The sequence below is a fragment of the Aptenodytes patagonicus genome, chromosome 4 (assembly GCF_965638725.1).
Source record: "Aptenodytes patagonicus chromosome 4, bAptPat1.pri.cur, whole genome shotgun sequence".
Lineage (NCBI taxonomy): Eukaryota > Metazoa > Chordata > Aves > Sphenisciformes > Spheniscidae > Aptenodytes > Aptenodytes patagonicus.
In genome coordinates, this window is record NC_134952.1 from 77,699,891 (window position 1) to 77,723,500 (window position 23,610).

The window sequence follows — 23,610 nt, forward strand, 5'->3', positions numbered from 1 at the left end:
AGATCTGCGGCGTGCCTCTTGCCCCCTGCAACGAAAGGGGAAACACAAACACAGAAGCAACAAAATGGAAAACCCAATGCCACAATGGAGGCGACGGCCTTAATTTGTGACGCGATTTGAAGCAGCGTGTGGGGTAAATCACGCTGTTAGTTACACACATGAAGCCTCCACATTTTCACGAGTGGATCTTACGTGTACTGAGCTTACGATTGCTCCCCCACATTTTTACCTTGCGTTGTGATTATGTACAAATATCGGTGATATTAACCACAACGGTGTAATAGTTAAGTAACCACTTATTTCGCTAGAAGGATGGCCCATTCACAGATGTTTCAGTATCTGACAATCTGCGCTGAATCATTTAGGCTCAGGTGTAAGGAACGTTTTGTTGCTTCTGTTAAATATTTCTCTTACATTGTAATGACTATTTCGTTCATAAACTTTTGATAATTTTGGGGGGTTCGTATTAGAGAGGAACTGAAATCTATTTTTAAGCAGAACAAGATTAAGTAAGGGCTGGTCCTGCCTGGAGCTTCTGACATAACTTCTATACATGCACCTTTTAAAACTAATGATTTTCACATCTAAGCTGTGCATAGAAGTGGAGATTAAAGATAAGAAAGTAGTTAAGTAATTTCTCTGAAGATATATGCATGGCATTTATATAAATGATACCAAGATATCTTCATTCTTTTAAGTCTGCCAAATAAGAAGTCAGAAACAGACCATGGTTTTTAACTTCAACATTAAGATTTCAAAGCCACGAAAATATTCTTAGGTGAGTAAATAAAATGTACCAAAACCTGCAATTAAGATGCTGAAATTAACCTATCATGTTTTCTAGAAGGCCTGTAAGACATTTCGCGCTCCCATTGCTTTCATTAAATCTGAAAAAAAACCAGGCAATTGTAAGCAGAAGCCTAAATATAATTTGCAGTGTTGATCTGGCTTTTAAGAATTCTGTAGGCGGCACAGGAGAAGGAACTACTGTCCAATTAAGAAGTATCTACCCTCAAGCTTGGAGGCTGGGAATAAAGTTCAAATCGAGGAAAAAACATAATATAAAATGAAATGAAAAAATGCATTTTGGGTAAAAAGGGGTTGCTCAGACATAGACTTAACTCTGCTGCTCACTGACCAGATTAGATCTGAGGTTTGCAATGCAAATGGATACTTTTGTGATTGTAGCGTGCTTATCTTACAGATAGACTCATCGAAGGAAGTCTGAAGGTTATATTCTCAGATCTTTATTATAATGTAGTTTCCCCTTGAAGCAAAATTATTTTGCCAAAATACTAAGCAACGAGCAAATGGATGGATTTTGCAGAAACGTTATATTTTCTAAAAGTATGTTGTTAAACTGACTCAATTTTCAATTTATAGACCCATTTCACTAAAGCTAAATGAAAGGCTCCATTGTTCAGTAAATAAGCCAAGAATTCAGATGGTTACCATAGGGAAACATCTATTCTAATAGTATTTAATGTCTTTAAAATGAATTTGAACAAATACTCCTCCTAACGACTTCATTCAATGTACTTAAATGTTTTTGTTTCCTAATTTTCCCATATTTCTAAAACTTATCATCCACACAGAGAAACCTGCGCGCAGCTGGCTTGGCTGTGCTAGCAGAACACATTAGCTTCCATTCCCCTTTGCTTGTGTGCTTTCCAGTTTCCCCTGTTCTGACCTGAAGTTGCCTATCGTGCTGCAGCTAAGCCTCCTGTCTTACTGTCTCCTAAAATCAGGGCGATGCTTTTACGTCTCTGAATCTTGAGTGGCCTTTTCCCAAACTTCCCACAGCTGGGTTGTAGCGCTGCCCTGTCAGTGGCGACGCCGAGTTTCGGTGCTGCGAGAGCCCAGGGAGACGGGATTATCCTCGGCCTTTGTGCGGTGGTTGTATGTGAGGTCGCAGGAAAATCCAGCCTTTTGCCAGCCTAATAATTCTCTGTGTTCCCAGGACTTAATCCTTTCTGCAAGGGTTTTTGGATGGTGCAACCTTATGCTGACCTCTACTCGGAGCTGTGACAAAATGGTACGCAGAGACGTGTTTGGAAGTTATGCTCTCAGTGTCCACATGCGCGGTTGCTGTAAGAAACATGTTTATTTCTCCTTAACTTCTGATGGATTGTCCTTGGGATGCTGTGCGTGGTGCCAGATTTACAGGAGGATATTATTCAAGACCAAATTTATCAGCTATTATCAATAAAAATAATCAACAAGGAGAAGGAAAGTGCCACTACTCAGTTCTGAAGCATCGCGATCGGGTGAAAGAATAAACAGGAACAAATTTTCCAGGCATTAGTAGTGTCAGAGAAAGGTTCATTTCAGCAAACATATTGCTGGAATGGAAGAACAGCCACTATGAACGGTAACTTTGTGAATAATTGTGGAAACCTCTGTAAAAATGGGTAGCACAGAGATAAATGTTACGAATATTTACTCTATCATGAAATAGCGAATATACTCAAGTTGTATGAGGCGATATTACAGATTTATAATCTTCAAAGTATGTTGTTTTAAACTTTGAACACCCTCTGACGTCAGAAATGAAATACGAGTGGGTTTCAACATCAAATACGTTTCACTGAGAGATGCAAGTCATGTGGTGTAAAGGGACATGAAAGAGCCTTCTAAGTTTTGCAAGCATGCTATCTCTGTGTTATTTCCATTCTTAGAGAGATGTGTTTTCTTTCAGCACTACTTGTATTTTCATTTTCTCCTGTTTTTACATTCCCAAATAAAGAGGAAATTGAGGATTTAGGTTCAGGTGGGAGCCCAAGCAAAATGGACGATTACCTTGCCGCACGCTTGGTGGTCCCTTGCAGCAGTGATGTGATAAACAGCAATCGGGATTTTGCCAGGTCTACCCGGGTTTGAAAATGTTATTGGATATACCAGCTTCACAGCCCTGGAATTGTCACCCGTGTATGTTTTTGTCTGCCTTTAACAGTACTGCAGATATTTTTGACTCTCGGAGTTCATGCAGAGTTTTATACCTCTCCCTTGTAAATCCCTGGTATGTTGTACACAATGTAATCCAATATTAAAATAAAATAAAATCATATGAACAAGACATTTTGGATTGTGCATTCCTAATGGAAGCCAGACATTCCTAATTTGTCTGCCACAGCATCAGGCAGTAGTGAGATTTTTAGCGTCCTCCATTTTCTTTGTTCCAGCTTTCCTAAAAGCCTCTGACTTTTCCATGCATACGCTGCTCATAAAACATGCATGGAAAAATGGTAAGGTAAGCATAGCATTCATATGATTTCATACCGCATTTCATACAAATTCACAATACACAAATGTGAAGTGTGAATTTGCTCCACTCAAAGATCCTTTATCTGGTCACAATTCTCAAAGTCAGGAAGATTTTTCAATATAAAAACTCTGTGAAACCTATGCCTGCATTGTCTGGAGTATCTCACAGTTTGTAGCTAAAAATCACTTCCATCTTTACTTATCACTGGGGGAATGATATCAAATATATGTTATCTACTTCTTTTGCCAGGGTCTAAGACAGTTGCTTTAACTCTTAAGGGAGATTGATTTACTTCTTAACAGCTAGATTTCGGTCAGAGGGTGGTTCCTTATTGTCCTTGGTTTCTGTTGCTCAGAAATAAATCCTATTCTTCATTTGACAGCAGGATAAAGCAGGAGGAAGTTGGAGTTTCAGAAAATATTTTAATCATATTAAAAACAGGCTAAATCCTGCAGTACTTACCAAACCCCTACAGAGACAAAGTTCTCATTTAGCATTTTTGCCCAAGTAAAAGATTTGCCTTGCTTTTCCAGATTCTGACCCAGGTGAAGAATAGATCCTTTCTTCTCCATTAGCATAACAAAATTATAACAACTGATTTCCAGACAAGCAAGCAAACCCACCCCCCGCCTCCAAAAACCCTGCAGATGGAGTGCCTGCTTTGGAAACAACAACGCTGCAACGTGTATTGAAGGAACAAAGTCTGCAATCCTTACTCATTAAATTTGCAGTTTTCCTGGCAAAGTATGGAAGTGTATTAGTTACCAATAAAGAATTACAGTACATTCTGCAACCTTTAAGCAAATAGAGACCCTCTGTCTGCTCAAATCTGCTTACGTGCGCTATATTAAAAAAAAAAAAAAAAAAGAATTACCTGCAACTGTGCTCTTGAAAGGTTGGCTTGATGGGATTCCTCCCAAAGAAATTGTAAGAACGTTTAGTCCACCAAAGTCTTGTGTGGCGTGGAGAATGTCTCGGCTATGAGTCTTGTCGACCGACAGGACAGTAGCAGACCCGTTCTTCTCAATGAGCACCGAATGCCACTGACCATCCGCAGCGTACACTTCTGGGATGTTTCTTTCCACTTTCCCAGCAATGCCAGCATCGGATACGTAATGCACTTTCCCACCTTTTATCTGATCAGAAACCAGTAAAATGCGTGATTTTAAAATGATACGCACATAACCACTCCTATACACACATCGCCAATGTTCTGCCTGTTCAGTACAGCTACAGTAACACGTGGCTTCTGTTGCAATAGGAAGCCTGGGTGTATTTTTCCCCCAATAACTGTTTTGTACTAAAAATGCATTAATTATTTAGTACTAAAAATTTGGCCGCAATTAAATACATCACTGCATCTGTAGAAAACTTAGAGCTGCCATCCTCTCATTCCCCGGCTAATCTCATAAGAGAAAAACCTACCGAGAGGCCAGCGATAGGGCATGCGCATGAGAAAACATTTTAACCAATAAAAGAATAATTCTTCCTCCTTCTTCAATGCAAGTGTGGAAAATGCTTTGCAGAGTAAACAGATGCTGTCCTTGCCCCAAAAACTTGTATCTAGTTTTCATTACGATACAGTAGGAATATATACGGCATGGCAGGACTTGAACAAGATTCCCATTTCCTATCCGGTTTTGCTGCTAATTTGCATTTTGCAGAAAAACAGTTGCATTTTGGAAACCTTTCTGAAGAGTTGCAAAGTGTATTATTTTGTGTGAATTTTCAAATGGTGCTTACTTGAGCAAACTGCTTTTAAACTTGTCAGCTGTTAGGGACAAAAGGTACTATTAAATTCCATGAAAAATTTTTTGGCTTTTCCTCTAGGAATGACGCCTCACAATTCTACTGGGATACAGGATTTCAAACCTCTTATTAGCTCAATATTAAATGATCTCAAAATGAAATCACTGCAAATTCTGCGTTTAAGATAAGGAGTTTAAAAATAAAACCAACATCCAAACCTGCCAGCTTCTCGAATACTGCACAGGAGTCGGGTACCTCAGCTGACCTCCTAAGGGCGTACAGGCTTGTGTACAGCTCATATAGGGTGGCTCTGCAACTTGTTGCAAGTTTCCTTCCATACTCTGCACGTTTGGTCATACATGTTAAATAAGACGACTGTTTTCCCTCCCGTGTTCCTCGCTGCAGCTCGGTCGGTCTGTGATACGTAACACGAGCGTGCAGAACGTGCACACGCATAGTCCAGGAAAGGTCGAAGCCCCAGGTTTGCTGAAACCTCTTTAAGCCTCGCATGCTTTGTTCCAGGAAAAATAACATTCACCTGGGAAGAACTGTGAGGTGACACACCGGCTACAAGAATGCCGCTCTCGTTTCCAGAAACTTTTAAATGCTCTGGATTTACTTCTGTAGTGATGCAAGCTGAGGACTTTGTTCATACAGATCAGCTTTAATATGGCTTTAAGACCATGCTCATGTCTTGGCAGCAGCCTGAACTAAATGTATCTAGCACGTATTCCATCTGGATCAAGAAATACAATGGTTAATATGTGCATGCACTTCATCTGTAAATGCAAAAATTTGGACTATTTGAAAACGTATTGTTTGAGGGACCCTTTGATAAAGCTGCCCCTCAGAGAGAGGATGCTTTTGTTACCGGCAAACACAGGTGGCATACATCTAAACTATCACACAGCACAAAGAAAATCCCACACTTGGAAATGCAGTCACACAGACTATTGTAACATATTAAACAACATTTGCCACAATCAAAAGTATTTATAAAAAGATTAACTGGGCAGAATATATACATGTACTTCTGTCTGTAACCTGTAACTGGTTTGTTAGTCTTATTTTGTCTTTTATGCTCCATGAAGTTACTAGCTTGTATTTTGGTCTTTATGTAAGCAAAAAGAAATATACCATATCAGACAATATCCTCTAAGCTTACGGGCAGACTAAGCACAGAATCGTAACTTCTAATTCCACATTAGAGAAGAATTATAGAATTATTTACCTGTCAGCAACTAGATATTTTCCATACTGATTTATGACTCTCTAGCTCTATTTCTGTTTCTTTAAAATTGCATGTGACTAATGCTAACAGACGCATAAATAATGTACTAGTGGCATTTGGAAAATAAAATTTCCAGAGACGAGACCAGCCCATGACTCCTTCAACCAGGAAAAAATAAGGAATGTTGGTCTCGGTTCCTTGAAGCACAACATACTTCTAAATTTGAAACAAATGCTGATGCTGACAATATTGAGTAACACCCATTTCTGGGTTTTATTTAAACAGCAGAGCAACTGACAAGTAGAATATAATGAAAAGAATGAACCACTAAAGCAAACAGATTCCTAACTACAAGGATGATTCAACTTTACTAATATTCTGAGTCTCCTTTACTGAACAAATTGCTTCTTATTTGTCTTAAATCTGAGCACTAGCCTTTACAGATTTATGGCCCACTGGATGACACATCATTTAAATGAGTTATGTTCTGATTTTTTCCTGCAACTCAATATGTGCATAGAATCACAGAATGGTTTGCGTGGGAAGGGACCTTTCAAGATATCTAGTCGTCCCCCCCACCGCCATAGACAGGGACATCTTTCACTAGATCAGGTTGCTCCAAGCCCCATCCAACCTGATTTTGAACACTTCCAATGATGGGGCATTCACAACTTCTCCGGGCAACCTGTTCCAGTGTCTCACCATCCTAACATATGCATATGTTACCTTACATAAGTAACTTGTAATCCATATTCTCTACCCGTATAATTCATAGATCTTAGAGCTACAGTTATGCTAATTTAATCTGATTTCAGAGGAGATTTTCAGCTAAAACAAAGCAGGCAATTTCACCTTTAACCTGCCGTATTTATCCCATTACTTCTAACTGAATTAGTTGCAACGCGTATTATTTGTAGGAAAATAAGCTGTGACAAAGAGCTTTACTAATAAGGAATTCCCTCCTCTCTTCCTTTTTGTGTGTTTTTGGGGGGCATTTTCCATCTGAATTTGACCATTGTTTAATTTAATCTGCTAGTTTTTGTATCTTTCCTGGATTAAGGATCCCTTCAGATGATAAAGACCTCTCTTGGGTTCTTTGGGGGGAGTTTACATCCATCATTTAGTGAACCAGCTGCTCGCAATCTCAGTGGGTCTGATTTATTACCATTTCTCTAATTTTACCCCAATCCCATCTACACCAAAACCAGTTAGCTACAAGAGGAAAAATGTCGAGGCATGGAAGTAGCCACAGGACTTGTAGCTTTTCCCTAGCACAGTTTAATATTAAAAAGCACATGGCAGATTTTCTCTGAATGCTTACACTTTGGATAACAAGCACATTAAAAGACCCAAAAATCAAGTTATAAAATTGTCTGTTTTGAAGACTGACAGGAGAGTTGTAAACAGAAGTCCCTAAAGCTCATCTCTGCACTGGGAGCGGACCGAGATGCCAGGGAGACCTACGCGTGGGGTTGGCTTCACCGACATCTTGGGCCACCACCAAGGGAAGTGCTCGTCACGATACCTACTCCAGGTACGAGCAGTGGCGCAGAAGCCATACTGTACTAACTGCAGTTAAATTACTACAGTTTTATTAACTAGCATAATCTGGGAACTTTTTGGCAATAATCGGCACAGTGATGTTACCTCTCCTTCCTCAAACTGCTGCATCTGTTACTAGGCAAACCTCCACTCTTTGCCCTTGCACAGCTGCGTCTGGGACTTGACGCCCTCTGCTTGCTTGTATAACTTCACCAACATTAACAATAATAAGAGTGTTTGCATAAACACACCACTAGTGCTTTCAGCCAGGAAAGGCAACTTTCTTTTTCTTTTTTTTAATAACGCCTGTAGAGCTGACTTAGCAAATTCTACTAGGGAGAAAAAGGTAGTATTTGTTTTTTTCTCTCCAGAACTCAAAATAATGAGATCTTATCTGCTAATATGACTGAGGCAGAAACTTCCTATCAAATGATGTGGTAAAACCATATGCCAGGGAAGTGATGCAGACTTGCTTCTTAAAGGCAGCCGGTGTGTCAGGAAAGCTCGGTACCTCTGACCAGGCAGGTGGAGAATATCCACGGGGCTGAAGCTTAGAAAGTGTGAATTTCTGTATGAGTTTCTTTAAAAGTCAGGGAAAAATCTTGGAAAGCCTTACAGCAGTCAAGGAAACTTGGAGCTTACACCAACCCAATAAAGGGGCTTGCCAACATCACTGCTGTACTCATTTAGAGTTATGAGTAAGTGGACTGAGTCATAGCCAGGAACTGAACCATCGCTTTCTCTTGAGAAAGGTAACTTCTGCAGCAATAAACTCTTTGGGAAAAAAACCAAAACTGTGTGGCATTTGAAGCATTAATTCAGCTATGTATCTCAAAATAATTTGATATTGACACTGGTCTATGGGTAACCTCATGAATTCAAGTTATCCCTCACTTCCTAGTTTGATAAGCATGAGCCACGCTAGTAGGAATTAAAGAAAACTTTTTGGCAATTGTTTGCTAGCTTAAGGAGGGTCTGGGTTTGAGGCCTGAAAAATCAGAAGATAAAAGGCCAATAATGAAATGATTTGTTCTGTAGAGTGTAACTTAATGATGATAACAAATATGGCAATGAGTACTGTTCCTGTGGCCTTAAAACAGTCACTATTTGGAGTCTAGACAAAACTGATTAGATACAAAACTATCAAGATCTTCTGATACCTTGGCAAATAGCAAGGGAATTGTTGAGAAGATGAACGATACTGGAGCAGTGCCTAGCCTCAGTTAAAGACCTAATATTTTATAAAGGAAACAGCAAGAGTAATGGAAAAATGTGATTTTGATCACCATGCACGAGGCAGTCCAATCAAATCAAACTCAGCATTAGCTGTAATCTTACCTTCACGGTAGTGAAGTTGCTGCTTTCCTGGACGTGAACTAAAACGCCGTTCTCGCTTCTTGTCCTGAACTTCACTTCCAAGCGGTCCGCATTTGGGGGTCCCGGGCCGGCGCCTCGAGTGCCGTGTCTCATCATGTATTCTCGCTTCTTGTTTGGGCTCATGTGGTAGTCAAGTCGTCCTTTGCCTTCTAGCGATAAGGCAGTGTCGGCAGTAATATCTGGGACAAGGATGGGGAAGTACTGAGTACGCAGCTCGTTACGGCTATAGCGACCATCTGCCTAATAATGACCATTTTCTTTCGGAGCAGAGATCAAGTTCAGAGCAGGTCAGGGGGGAGAGCAGGAGTGAATGGCAATTTCAGCCCCTCTATTCTTTGGCTTCAACGAGAATGTGTGTTTGAGAGTGGGAGTGTGCTAGTAATTTACTGCTGCTATCAGTCAATAGTAAATTAAAACTCGCTAGGGAACAAGTGAGGGAGTAGGGAAAAAAATTTGGCTCTCAGAACTGTAATTCCTTCCCAGGGATGTTACTGTTTCCATTACTGCAAGCAGGGTTTCATGATATATTGAACTCTAAGCTCTTCAGGGCAGAGATAATGACTTTCTATTTGTTATGGCATAAAAAAAAGAATTAAAAAAATGGCAGAGCATTGACTACCAAACACTGTTGAAATTATGGCTAAATTCTTTTGTAAACCGGAGCAATAAAAGCATATAAATCAGCTAAACAATAACGGGACACGTAAGAAAACAAAGCCCAGTCATTATACTACAACTACAGGGAAATAAATCACTTTGCTCTCCTAGACAACCCCGTACTGATTTACAGAGCTATCCATATGCGAGTTAATAACCCCAGAGTGTAAATGGCTTGCTTTTATTTAATTTACCATATTTTCTTGCATATAATCTGACGGTCATTTGATAAAAAGGCCTACAGTTCGGAGAAGCCATAAGCACATGCACACAACGTTTATGTGAAGGGAAGGGTTTTCCCTTACCCTCTTACGTCCCCACAGCAGACAAATCCCTCCTTTGGGATAGCTTTAGTTTAGTTACTGATTATACATTATTGGGAAGCAGTAGTTTTAGATGAGTGCAAGTTACCTGAAATGTGATATACAGACCAGAAAACATAATATATGTAACTTGTTGCTATTTTTAGCTCATGAAAGGACAATAGTCCATTGTGGACTTTTCCTTCAAAATTATTTAAGAGGCAAGCATGCTGCTTGTTTTCATTATTTTATACAATTCATTATCCCATACCCGTGAAAAGAAACTCTTAATGGCATTTGGTTAAACCACAGTTAGGTGTACATTAAAGAGAAAACCAGTAAAACCTTCTCCATACATTTTTCACAGTGCTTTCCCGTCAGTCCATCTTTGCAGTGACACTGCTGCCACGACCAGTGATCAACACAGGTGCCACCATGTTGGCAGGGGCTGGTTGTGCAAGCGCCTTCTAGTCTGGGGCATCTGAAACAAAAAGTAGATGCTGAAGAACAAGCCCAAATAAGCAGAGAAAATGTGCTGGGAAGCATCCTTCCCACCGGGAAACGCAAAAACGGAGAGGCTCTTCTCCATACACAGGTCATGTTTCTAAAGAGATCCCAATTTTCAGCGTCAAACTGTTAACAGTCTTATGAAAGAGAAAGGAATTCAGAGGCAGTGAGACTCCTGTTACCTGTTACGCAAGAGAAGAAGACACTCTTTTAGGTGCTTTTTACGCTGCAGACCTCCAGAGACTTCTTATCACCATGAACAGCACAAACTTGGGGGTTGAAAGAGCTAGCAAATTTGGACGCAAGACTGACATAATTGCTACAAGTGCGACTTCAAACACCGAGATGGAAAAAACAATAGAATCAGATAGTCCATCATTTCTGAAAGACCACTCGGAGGATACGAGGGAAATTCAGCGATACTTGAGAGGCAAAGTGATAGAACAGACATTGTGGATTAAAAAGAAATAAGAGGGAGTAGAGGTTTAGTGAACCGTATGAGTACAGTCAAACCCAGGTGGAATTTATAAAGAAACCCAGTAACAGGGCTACTCTATTTCAGCCTGCAAAGCAACGTTAATAATAATTGGCAATAGAAATGTAATGATGTTGTGTTTTTGAAGCCTCTGTAATCTTTTGTGAACCTTTCATCCAAATTCACTTTCTTCCTATATTTTTCACACTTTACAATAAATTCTACAGTCATTTTTTTACAAGAAATATCTGAAGGTGTCTGAATGGAATAGCGTCTGACTTTCATGACGGCTTCCTTTATTGTAAACGCGGTCCATTCGATACCATATATAGCAGACGTACTGATCTAAGATTCCTTGAGCTGCCAAAGCCTGGCTGGGCTCCAGGGGACGTCCATTGACTGCAAACTCCATTATACAGCCCACAAAATCATGGCTTTCCACCTGTCCTCTCCTTTGAAGGATGGGCTCTACAGACCTGATGCCACCAACAGTAACTCGATTTGGTTGTACATCAAGAGTCCTATAAAAGAGTCAGAAAAATAATTTATCAGTATCAGACATTAAGATAGCAATGACAACACAGGAACTGTAACCATCAGCTACGGTCTGTGGCTAAAATTCCTCTTCCAAAATTCGTATTTTACATTTAGAAGGGGAGACAGAGATCAGTAGCGCTTGAACTAACAGTTATAATGGGTATGACTCTAAATTCACACTCAGTTATTGCATGTCAAAATTTCTATTCGCTTGACTGAGCAACGTGCTTGAAATCATAATGAATAAGGTTGTTTACTCAATTATCGTTTAAACTGTAGATGATATGTAAATAGCTGGAAGATGGATTCATTATTTTACAAAGTTATAACACCTTTGCTAGTGGGGAAACCACGTGTGACAGGAAATATGGTTGTGATTATTGTAAGAAATTAGCCAAAGTGGTTGGGATTAAAGTTATTGTTATCTCCAAAGAGGATCGAAAGATGTAACAGAAAGGCTTCTGAGTTAGTTATGGTAAACACAAGAAATAAGGTTTGTTCTCTCTACTGGCCAACGTTTACGAAATGAAAACTGTAAAAGATGACATCTGGAAATTACTGAAAACAATGTCAAACTAATCACTCTTAATATTTTTTTTTAAAAGAAAGCAGTAATGAGGTGATGTTATTTCTTATACCTTTATAAGAAATGAGAGGTGCAGTGTAAATAAATAAATAAATGCAAGACCCCAAATCAAAGCCCAAAACTGAACTCTGGAGTGAAATATAGGTGCTACTAGAGTAATAGCATTTTGAGTCTGAGCCTGGTTTTGGCAAGATAGATACGATTCAAAATGTAAAAGCGGAGAAGGCTTTGCTAAAGATTTGTAGCACTAAATATCGTAGAACTTCAAACTGTCGAAGAGTAGTGCTGTATATTTAAGAGCCAGCTGATTATAACAAATACATTTGTGCTTTACTGTCTAAGATTTACAAGTTGTCAGTAACTACGAGCATCTGATATTCTGATTTGTTAACTCTTTCCAGATTATGACGTGAAATCTCATAGCATTAGGCAATAAGTCTTATCCCCGTTTACACCACAGTGCAGACTACTCATGGCCATAGATTTCTTGTGTGCCACCAGAGCCTGGGGACAGAGATGGAGCCGAGAATTGGGGATTTCTGAATAAACTCCTTGTCATGAATAAGCTCCGTGCAGAAATGTAGCCCGAGTTAGCAAGTAGGAGCACATGTAGAAAATTTAATTTGCTTCTGCAAAGATGGGAGAAAATGACACTTTGGAGCCTTGCCTTTGCATGCCTCTGAAGGAGTGCAGCTGAGGTATCTATCCCTTGCTTGAGGCTGGGCTGAGAGCATGTAATCGTTACTCCAAATTTCTCTGGCTTTAGAGGGTGATTTCTCTTTAATTTTACTTTTCATTTTACTCAAAACCCACCCCCCCAAATGAAGAATTATTTACCAGTCAGTAGAAACAGCAACATTGCTAACGGTGCAGTAGCCTGGCTCCTGATCCTCAGAGCAGGAATCTACCGTCAGTGAAGCTGCCTGCAAAAGCCACACACACAAAAATGATGAATATTACAAGGTTGTAGTCCCCAACCACATTAAATATTTATGATTAAATGTATTATATCAAGGACTTGGCTAGAATGGAGCACTTGTATATTACCATGTCACTCGGGATCACAGGGTGCTTCAGAGCCACTGATCAACTACATTCTGGATCAACATAGCGAATACCAAGATGTGGATACTAACAGAGAGTGAGCTAATTGACTGCTTCATACAGAGAATCAGTTAAACACAAAGTGTTCAGATTTGGGTAGGGTTTCTTTCATGTTTGTTTGCTTTACTCCTCGAAACTGCAGTTATTTTGGCTCGTATCGTATCCTACTCTTGATCTGAACAGAGCGCTGCTCCCTCCAAACACAAAGGACATTCCTTCAGGGGCTTGACCGTGACATTAAACATGTTGCTTAAACTTGATAAAAAACACGTTACAAAAGCTGGGAGTACAAACGCGGAGATTACTAGTTAAAAATAATAACCAACCACTCAATAATACTCAAAGAGTAACCAAGTGGACCTGATCAAGGTAACCCTTAGGCTGATATGTCATGAGGGATGTTTGCCCCACATTGATAATGGTGAAACCTGGTGGATACCCACAGTGCGACCAAGCTGATGTTCAGAGAAGTACCGGGCATCACCAGCACTTAAAGCAGTCTTCCTCTTTATTATTATCTCCAAGCCATGGAGCCCCAGACAATGAGGTTGCCTCATTACCCACCTCAGTCATTTACATTAAAGCGAATCATGGCACTTGTATTTGTAATCTCTAAAAGTCTAACCAAAGCTTTCACTAAAATCATGAAATAATTCCAGCTGATTTAAAAAGGAGTTTTTATTTTATTCCTTATTTAGCAAAGAATTGTCCCGACAGCGATTTATTAATAGCAGATGCGTTGCAAAAAACCCCCTGAAGGTTAGTTATTCCTTAAAACAAATTTTCAGAAAAATAAACATAATCTCCAAATTGTACATATCAGCTTCTCACGTTTCAACTAGATGTGTGGTACAGTTCTACGGCAAATTTAAATCAAACGTCACTTTTAAAAATGCCTTGGTTTATATTTGATTTAGATTACTCTACAGGAGCTGAGCAAACAGCAATAGCTATCAGTATGTCGTTACTCTGCAATGACTTTTCTTCCTGCCTGCAACTAAGTTCACTAACAACGTCCTGTTGAAATCCCCATGGATTGTCCATGTTATTTCCAAATACATACTGTGACCAGCATTGTATTGACCAAATGAATTCATAGCTCTTAGCCCTAAATCATGCCCTACAGTACGCCTAAATTGTTCAATTTGCTATTTTTAATGCAAGCTTATCTTGAATTTCTTTCCATACATAATGAGCAAACTGCTTCTCCCGAGAAACGTCAGTCTGCAGTTCCAAAGCAGATTATATGCCCTGTATAAATGCAACAATTCATAGAAAGAATAATAAGCTGGCTGGTCTGTATGCCATCACACGCATACATATTTTCCTTCTGAATATCAGCAACAAAAAATGAAATGAGTTTTTTGTTCTTAGCTCAATCAGTGTAATCTCCCTAACTTACATCGCTATGTGCTGTGAAAGCCAAGCTACAACCCCAGCTGAAGGGCTAGATATTTGAGAATATATTTTACTTGGACCAGAGTTCATACAATTTATTTTCTAATGTTAGTCAAATGTTCCTGCTTGTTACTTAAGCATTACTCTACGGTTACCTTGCCGCATTATGAGACTTTCTATCCTGTCACTCTGCAATAGCTCAGGACTGACAACTTAATGATTTTACCAGTTTCCGATAAAATCCCACTGTGCTGTAGGAAATGACAGATTTGGAATCCTGAAGGGGGACTATTTTATACACTTTGGGACACCTGGGAGACATTTTTCCTGCAGCAGAAATATCTAAGATAAAGGCGATTCTTTTCACATAAATGTGTTTGTAAACAGCTGACGTTTCTGAGAAGGTTTAAACATAAAAAAAAAAAAAATCACACAAAGGTATAGGTTGTGTTAAATGTTTCCTTTCAGCCTGAAGCTGAAATTTCATAACTGAAATTTTCTGTAAATAGTCCTTTTTATGTTATCTCTTCTTCTATAGTCTAGCCCTCTGGCATACCTACAAGTAAAACATCTTCCTGCTCTATTTTTTTCTTAAGTATATTTCATTTATTTGTTGCAGTTTTTAATGTGTGCTCCTATACTTAGCCATTTAAATCTCATTGATTGAAATACCATGCTAATTTAGTTGCTAAAATGGAATCTGGTGCCTTTCAAGATGTAGGTGCGCCTTTGGGCTTCACCATTTGGAAGCTGCGGTGCAAATTATTAAGTATCTGATATTAAGGCACGTTAAAACAAAGTCATTATTCAACATCACAATTATCCTTCATCTTATTTGGACGTATAACTCCTCCAAACACACACAAATTGGATTTGCAAATCCAGCTGAAGACTAAACCATCCCCTCCTTCAATAAATGGAGAAATCAGGTCTTGCACTGTGCAACTGAAATGCAGTTTCAGGCTCAAGGCTCTCTAAGAGAGAAGAAAAAAGTGCCATTTAGGACGGTCAGGAGACAACCCTGGTCCTACAAAGAACGCCAGACCACAAGGTAATACATCCCTTTGCTGCTCTCGGGACATTTGTGCCTATGGACGTCTCACCCCAGACCTGAAGCTCTTCAGCAGGGCACTCCAAACAGAGCAGCTTAAAAACCTAAAAGGGCTGTATCTCAGCAGCACTGCCTTCTGCGGCAGTTTGCGATGGGAAATCTCTACAAGGACTCAGGGGGAGCCACACCGGGTAGAACAGTTTATTCTTTTATTCCCTACATCACTTCTGGCTTGAAATATATAAAACAAAATGTGGAGTCCCAACCATATATTATTCCTATATGACTTTAATTTCAAACATGGGAAGAATATGAGATTCCACGTATGCTGGCCATTTCTGCCTGAGAAGGGAGCTGTTGGGCAATAGTTACTGATTATGGATGGCAAATAGATTTGGTTTCATTTCTAACTCAAACACTGTGGAGTCAAAAAGCTTGGCTTGAACTCAAAGAGCATTTGGTTTATGTTCTGCTTTGGAAATATTATTAAAAAATGAGAGAAGAGGAATAGAAAACATTTACTGGAAAAAAAACGAAGGCAGGAGAGGGGTCAGAGTACCAGGCATATGGCAATCAGTTGTCCCAGCCCAGTTTTTGGCAGAATTCCTCCCCTCAGATGCTTTCTGGGGGACAAAAAGAAAAGTAACTCCCCTCCTTCCCCCCAAAAAAACCTTCTCAGTGTAGCACCTTTGAAATTTTTACATGTATGCTACAGAGGAAAAACAGGCTTCCAGTCTTATGAGATTGGTAATATCTCTGAACTAGCTCAAGGAGGTCGTGGACGCCTGGAATTTTGTCTGCTTCTATTTTCCAAACGCTGAGAAAAATTGTTTTGAGGCTTTTTGTAGTTACTATGGTTAATTAGCCTTCCCTGATAATCATCCCTGTAATCTGCATCAGTTAATTAGCCTCATGTGTAGTAATTTATTTCATTAATTATTCCTGGTTCTCATTTTTCACATTTAGAGTACAGGGCGTTGCACATGTTTTTTTAATTTCTCTTTATCATCATCATACTAAACAAAGCATTATAGGTCTTTGAGTCAGCTGGAGTAAGACAGAAACGAGGGAGGTTTTTTCCAAAGTTGGAGGTTCTGCTAGCAAACGCAACGTTACTAATTTTACGTTCCTCTGAGTTCATGTGGAAGCCCAAGTGACTTGGCTGAACTTGTCTTAAATTCTCATTTTAACATTTCTTACCATTCCAGCCCTCCGGGCAATAACTGTGTGAAATTGTCCATCAGACACCTTCTTAGTTGTGGTAAGCTTGTATGTGCCACTGCCGAGATTGTAGGAGAATCTCAGCCTCTCTTCTGCTATTTCCAGGGCCAGAAATTCTGCCCGCTCTCCGGTTTGGTTATCGTAGTTATACAACATTAAGGCATTACTTTTTATAGTGGCAAACTTTATATAGATGTAATTATTGTTTGGATCCATACTGGGAAACTCCATATACGACAACTCTTCAAATCCGTAACTGTTCAGTTCACAATGATTGCCAAAAACACCTGCAAAATGAAAAGTAAAATCTGCTATCAGATAGTTTTTTTTTCCTCGCTGAGCGTTCTCCCCGAAACAAAGTACTGATGTGCTCTAGGTATGGCTATGATACACTGGCTCTTTAAGAAACCTCTAATGCGTGATTAAAAATATGCAACTTGAACAGAAGAATCCTATTACCCACAGGCGGGTGTTGACGTATATATATTTAAACTTAAAAATTGAGTTACAAATGACAGTTACACCTATTGAAAAACGAAGTACATTGCATTGATCTCTGTGGTTTCTTTAGGGGGAAAAAAAGCGAGTTTGACAGCTATGTCAAATATGGTTGTTAATTATCATCAGGAATTTGTTAATCCAGTTATGGAAATAAATTTGCAACTTGAGCTTATTTTTCTCTTTACAGCTGTTATCTGAACTCCTTCTCAGTTGGTGGTTCATTTTTTATACTTATGATATAAGCATATGTGTGATTAAAACATTATGCCTTCTCGTGTTTTATTGATCTGAATATTTTCGTGCATTCTACACATTTCTTTTCAGATCTCTGTCACATAGTTTCCCTTGATTTTTTTTACTGCAGTGACAATGAGAAAAAACTTACCTAATTTATGAATATTAGTTACATTTACAATGGGCTATGACCATATAGGAAATTAATAAACTCTGAGGAAACGTAAAACAAAGGAAATAAAACAGAATAAAGAAGTTATTCCACATGTGAGTAGAAAACCGTATTCAGAGGTAGTTACAAATGTGTATTGAGAACCATACTTTTGTGTGAGGGTTTTCAGCAGCCTTAAAACATTGTAGATTTCTCAGGTTTATCTGTTTTTTGATTAATCTGTTGCATTTACTTTTATGCTTTTCTATATGAACGTGCTGGTTTTGGCTGGGATAGAGTTAATTTTCTTCATAGACACTAGTACGGGGCTGTGTTTTGGATTGGTGCTGGAAACAGTGTTGATAACACAGGGATGTTTTCGTTACTGCTGAGCAGTGCTGACACAGAGTCAAGGCCTTTTCTGCTCCTCACCCCACCCCACCAGCGAGCAGGCTGGGGGGGCACAAGAAGTTGGGAGGGGACACAGCCGGGACAGCTGACCCCAACTGACCCAAGGGATATCCCACACCATACGGCGTCATGCTCAGCATATAAAGTTGGGGGAAGAAGGAGGAAGGGGGGGACGTTTGGAGTGATGGCGTTTGTCTTCCCAAGTCACCGTTCCACGTGATGGAGCCCTGCTTTCCTGGAGATGGCTGAACTCCTGCCTGCCGATGGGAAGTAGGGAGTGAATTCCTTGTTTTGCTTTGCTTGTGTGCGGCTTTTGCTTTCCCTATTAAACTGTCTTCATCTCAACCCACGAGCTTTCTTACCCTTCTGATTTTCTCTCCCCCATCCCAGCAGGGGGGGAGTGCGCGAGCGGCTGTGTGGGGCTTCGTTGCCGGCTGAGGTTAAACCATAACAATGAACAATGACAATTCTGGATTAATCTGCATTCAGAACCAATCTTGCTGCAATTATATCATGATACCTTAAAATATCTGTGCTGTTTTATGTCTTTATTGGGTTCATTCCACAAACCAAATCTGGGATAATTAAATTCTAATAATTATTAAACTATTTTGGCAGTACTTCTGCCAAATATGCTTCTCTGATTCTTGGAATAGTATTCTGGTTTTGGAACTCAGAACTTTATTAACACACAATAAATTGAATGGGCAAATACTGGTGTGGGCTAACAAAGCTGTTTTGATTCGGTCAGGTTCTCTTCATCAAATCTACTAAATATAAAAGTGCCAATATCTGATGTTGGGCTCCTCACTTGCAGAAAAATGTGTGTGCTCTCTAATTCTTGCTTTACAGATATTCTGACAAATCATGCAAATTTCTCAAAAGAAAACCAAGCCCTCTCCGCTCAATATCATCCCAAAGTCTTTTTTTTCTAGTTTAACATTATGACGACTTCCTTGCACTTCCAAGCGCGTAGGACGCAAGAATACTGACGTTATTTACAGCGGTCTTACTCGTCAGCTCTCCTAAAAGTGTCTGTTATTAGGCAGGAAAGCAAGCACTGCTCTGAGCCCTCGGTGTGCCCCCCCCCCCAGCAGCCACAGCGACCCCCACACTGCCACGTGCTTCCATCTCCTGCCGTGCTGGCAGAAATATCGGCTTCTCCCTCTCGCAGCTGGGGAAAAACGGAGAGGAGGGGGCCAGGAGATGACCAACACCTGCCCACGGACCGGGATCCATACGCACACCCATCGGTTTTATGCAGGTAAAAATAAATAGCGATTTGAGAAATATTAATAGGGAAAGGGAAGATCGAGCAGAGAGGAGGAGAAGCGTACTCACCGAAGGGACAGTGGCAGTAGTACCCCTCCACCCCGCTTTGGCAGGATCCACCATTGAAACAGGGGTTGCACTCACAGTAATTGACAGTGGAGTCGCACGTTTTCCCTGCGATTAGGGAATAAAAGCAATTTCCAGGTCAGAGTATTCAGGTCGATAGGAAAGTCAGGCTGGTATTTAGGTAACGAGCTTATGAGCCAATGCTGAACGCATGGCCGGGAGGGAGGGTGCCAGGGACCAGCTGCGGCTGTGGGATGGAGAGAGGAAACACAGACACGATGCTGGCCTGCTCCCAGCCCTGACACAGGCGTAATACGCGGCCCAGAGAAATTAACTTTATTTTTCAAGTGTCTCATTGTAATTATCTCATATAGGTATTGGTGGTTTGGTTTTTTTTAATTTTTTTTTTTTTTTTTATTAACTGGTATCCGTAAAAGAGAGATCATGAAATGAAAGGAGATGCTGAACTAAAACAAAAATAAATATTTTTTTTTCCCCCCTATTGAATGCAATGTACTCATTAGTGTGAAGGAGATACAGACAGCCCCTGCTGGACCCTGTATGAACACGGCATGCTGAACACAGGCTGCTATTGTACATTATACGATTTTTCTTTTTTTTTCCTCATCAATTACAACCTCCTTCCTGACTCAGAGGGACCACAGTCCTCTGGAGCTAAAACGAGTTACCCTGGATACAGTCCTTTTCTAAGCAGACGTTGTCACATGTGGTAAATATTATTCACCAGAGAATAAACTGACATCACATAATTCATTTCAACAAGGAAGGGAACCAAGAGAAAAAGTGAAGATTTTAACAGATGCTGAATACTGACAAGGGGATTCTTTGTACAAAACTGAAAATTTCTTTGTATGGAAACATTAACTACAAAAGTATTGGTCTTCACTTCTAAGTTTTTCATTGCTCAGCTTTTATCAGTTTAGCAACACTTCCACTATATACCACTCGCGGTACCTGCCTTCCTTCTGCCAGCAGCGTCAGCCTTCGCTGCCTGCTCAGCAAAAACTCGAAAGTATCGTCATGTTTGTCCCTCGTGTTTCTCTGCAAAAACTGGCAAAATCAGCCACGCTTTTCCAGACCTCTCCTTGAACTTCATCTGGGCCAGGATATATACACAGAGCAAAGGCTACGACTGCCTTAATGCTTCTTATTGCACCGATAATGAATTATTTTATCCCTCACACCATATAAATGTAATATACATTTAAGTTAAAAGTACGACATGAGCTTGCAAAGAGGGTGTCCATTCTTATATGTCACATATATCTTATAATTCTTACATCTCACGTGACAGCAATGCACAATATGCAGTCCTTAGGGGTTGCTGGTCCCTAAAACTGTAGAAAATCAGGACCGTGCTATATTAACTCTGCTAGCTTTTTCAGAATTTCACAACTTCAGCCACCTAATTAAGAAAACCTCCCCCCCCCCCCCCCCCTCTACTTTTCTGTTTAACCTAAAGAAGTTTGCAGGCAGTTCTTCCATGTAAGCAGCAGCCCTCCATCTGCGACTGCAAGGAGGATGGAAACAGAGCGCCGGAGGATTCCTGTGGTTAATACGTAACTTGTAGATTCACCATAAATCCAGGAAACATCTCCAGTGTCTGAATCTAATTATGCTTTGGGGGTATTTATTTATATTTTATTCTCTAATGGGCACGACTGAAGGATGAGCTAAAACTTTTTGTTTTCTTTATTTTAAAATTATGGTACACAGTACAGATCTTTGACTTACCGAGGAGAACACAGAGCAAGAGTCAGGCAGAGATGCTTAAAACAGCTCAGTGATGTTTCTTAGTTTTCACAAAAATCAAGTGTAGCTAATAAGGCTTATTCAGGTTTTTGCAATTCAATCTAACTAAACACTCTTCTTTTTCTCAGCTAAAAAGCTGGCATATTTGCTGAGTCAGCAACAGAATATGGATGTTTATTTTAGCTGCACATATTTTATCCACCGAATAACAACATCTTCTTCATATTTAACAATTGTTTGAATAATTCATGAAACTAATAAAAGTGTGTTTGCATTTATTCCAACTGTTTTGACACAGGAGAAGACAAATACTCTGATTTAACAATTCATCAGAGCTATTAAAACTAATATTTATTTAAAATGAAGAATAAATTTTGGCTATTCTTTGCCATTCACTGAAGTGATAAAGACCTGGGAAAAATGCATATATTTACATTTGGAAAAATGATCCAACAAAAGATGTCTATGAAGCTTATTTTTCCTCTTTAAATGCATGTTAAGCATGCTTACCCTAGAAAGCAAGAGTCCTTCAGCCAGATATCGGCAGGACAAAAGTATAACTTAGGAACACTACTCTAGTTTATCACCACGGTTGATCTGCATAAGGATTTAAAATAAATTACTTTGATAAAGCAAGATCATTGGAAAAAGCTGGTAAACAGATGATGAGAGTTATAAACTAGAAACTGATAAATAAATAAGTAGGTAAACAGTATAATATAATGTCATGTAACTACCAAAAAACCAGAAACTCATTTTTATTTAGTATATAACTCGTTTTCAATTAAAAAAAAAAATCCTGGTACTATCACCTAAAACTCTTAAAGACATCCATCTTTTTTTCCTGCTTTAAGACAATTTTTGGTTATACTTTTTCTTTCTTCTAAAAGATTCCAACTCTCCTGAGTTTCTTCTCCCTCCGGGCAACCTCACCTACCAATTACTTTTCATCAGCTTCTTCTGAAGACAGCTGCTGCTACAAGGCCTCGTTCCCTCTTTTCTGCAGAATCCTGAACTTCATCAATTCATCCAAATTTCCTGCTACCTTCAGGTTTTAGGTCAGTCCCTCCTTAGACTCCTCTGAGACAGAAACTTGCGCGTTCCTTGTCCATCCTCTAAGGAAAGGTCTCCGTATTTCAAGCTACTATTGGCAGCCTGCATTGGTTACTCTGCCGAGATCCGGAGAGTTTCTATCAACTTCTGGTTTTTGGATGGTCCACCAGTGTTCAGACTGCACCTTCTTACTCTTCCCTTTTCGTCTAAGCCGTGTTCCTCCTGTGCTCCTATTTTTTCCCCTCTGTTGTTACTGCCCAGACTTGATGGGCAGAAGTGGATCTTTCTTGACCTCGAAATGAGGACATATACTCCAGAAATAATGGAAAAAGTTAGGCTGCAGGGACCTTGGGGGTCATGATGTCCAACCCCCCTTCAAAGCCAGGCAACCTTCAAAGTTAGATGAGGTTGCCCAGGGCTTTACCCAGCAGGGTTTTTCTCTCGCTTGTCTTTTCTTCACCGTGGGGATTCCTCCAGATAAGTAGCTGTGATACCAGTTACATTGTACTTAGTCCTGCAATTTCTGCTAAACTTTGACTTTTTTCTTTTAACACCTTATCCTTCTATAGCAAGTAGAGCCATCCAAGGTGGCAGCAGGTTGCCCTACCGCTTTCAGTTATCTCCCTTGCAGCGTGCTAATGCTAGCTTTCCAGTACCTTAGTAAAAGAGTATTTGTTCAAGCCCACCCTGATGGCCTACCGGTTTCATGGGTTTCAGGCACAATAAGGTGTGTACTAAAGATTTAGATTTGGAAAAACAAAACATAGCTTGCAAACCCGTTGTTTTTGCCGTTCTGCCTAAGAGATTTTATATATATGCTTATATTTAGATACAATTTTTTGTGGCAAGAAAAAAAAGAAAAAAAGGAGTTTTAGAGAGGACTCTTTTTCCCGAGTAGAGAATTTACACAAATAGTAGCTATGTTGAAATTCTCTCTTGCACAGATGAAACAAATTATTCAAGGAACCTTACTGGAGTGAAGAGGATAAGAAACTGTTTGCCACTATGCATAAAAGCATCCTCACCTGAACCCAAGTGCTCAGTTTTACTGCTTTCCAGAAAGATAATGCCAAAGTTCTTAAACTCGCAAAACTAGAGTAGTTTTGGTTTTCAGAGGTCGTTTTCCACAACAGTCTGCTGATTTAAG

At 39.8% G+C, this 23,610-nt stretch overlaps 1 protein-coding gene across 1 annotated transcript in view; it reads right to left on the bottom strand.

Moving 5' to 3' along the window:
- Positions 1 to 23,610, bottom strand: part of FAT4 (FAT atypical cadherin 4) — a 154,223-nt gene that overhangs the window by 3,593 nt on the left and 127,020 nt on the right. The window contains exons 10-16 of the mRNA XM_076337545.1: positions 19,641 to 19,745; positions 16,982 to 17,289; positions 13,066 to 13,151; positions 11,447 to 11,626; positions 10,480 to 10,604; positions 9,126 to 9,343; positions 4,140 to 4,401 (exon numbers count right to left, since the gene is read on the bottom strand). Coding sequence (XP_076193660.1) covers positions 4,140 to 4,401; positions 9,126 to 9,343; positions 10,480 to 10,604; positions 11,447 to 11,626; positions 13,066 to 13,151; positions 16,982 to 17,289; positions 19,641 to 19,745 — 1,284 coding nt within the window. The remainder of the gene's footprint in view (positions 1 to 4,139; positions 4,402 to 9,125; positions 9,344 to 10,479; positions 10,605 to 11,446; positions 11,627 to 13,065; positions 13,152 to 16,981; positions 17,290 to 19,640; positions 19,746 to 23,610) is intronic.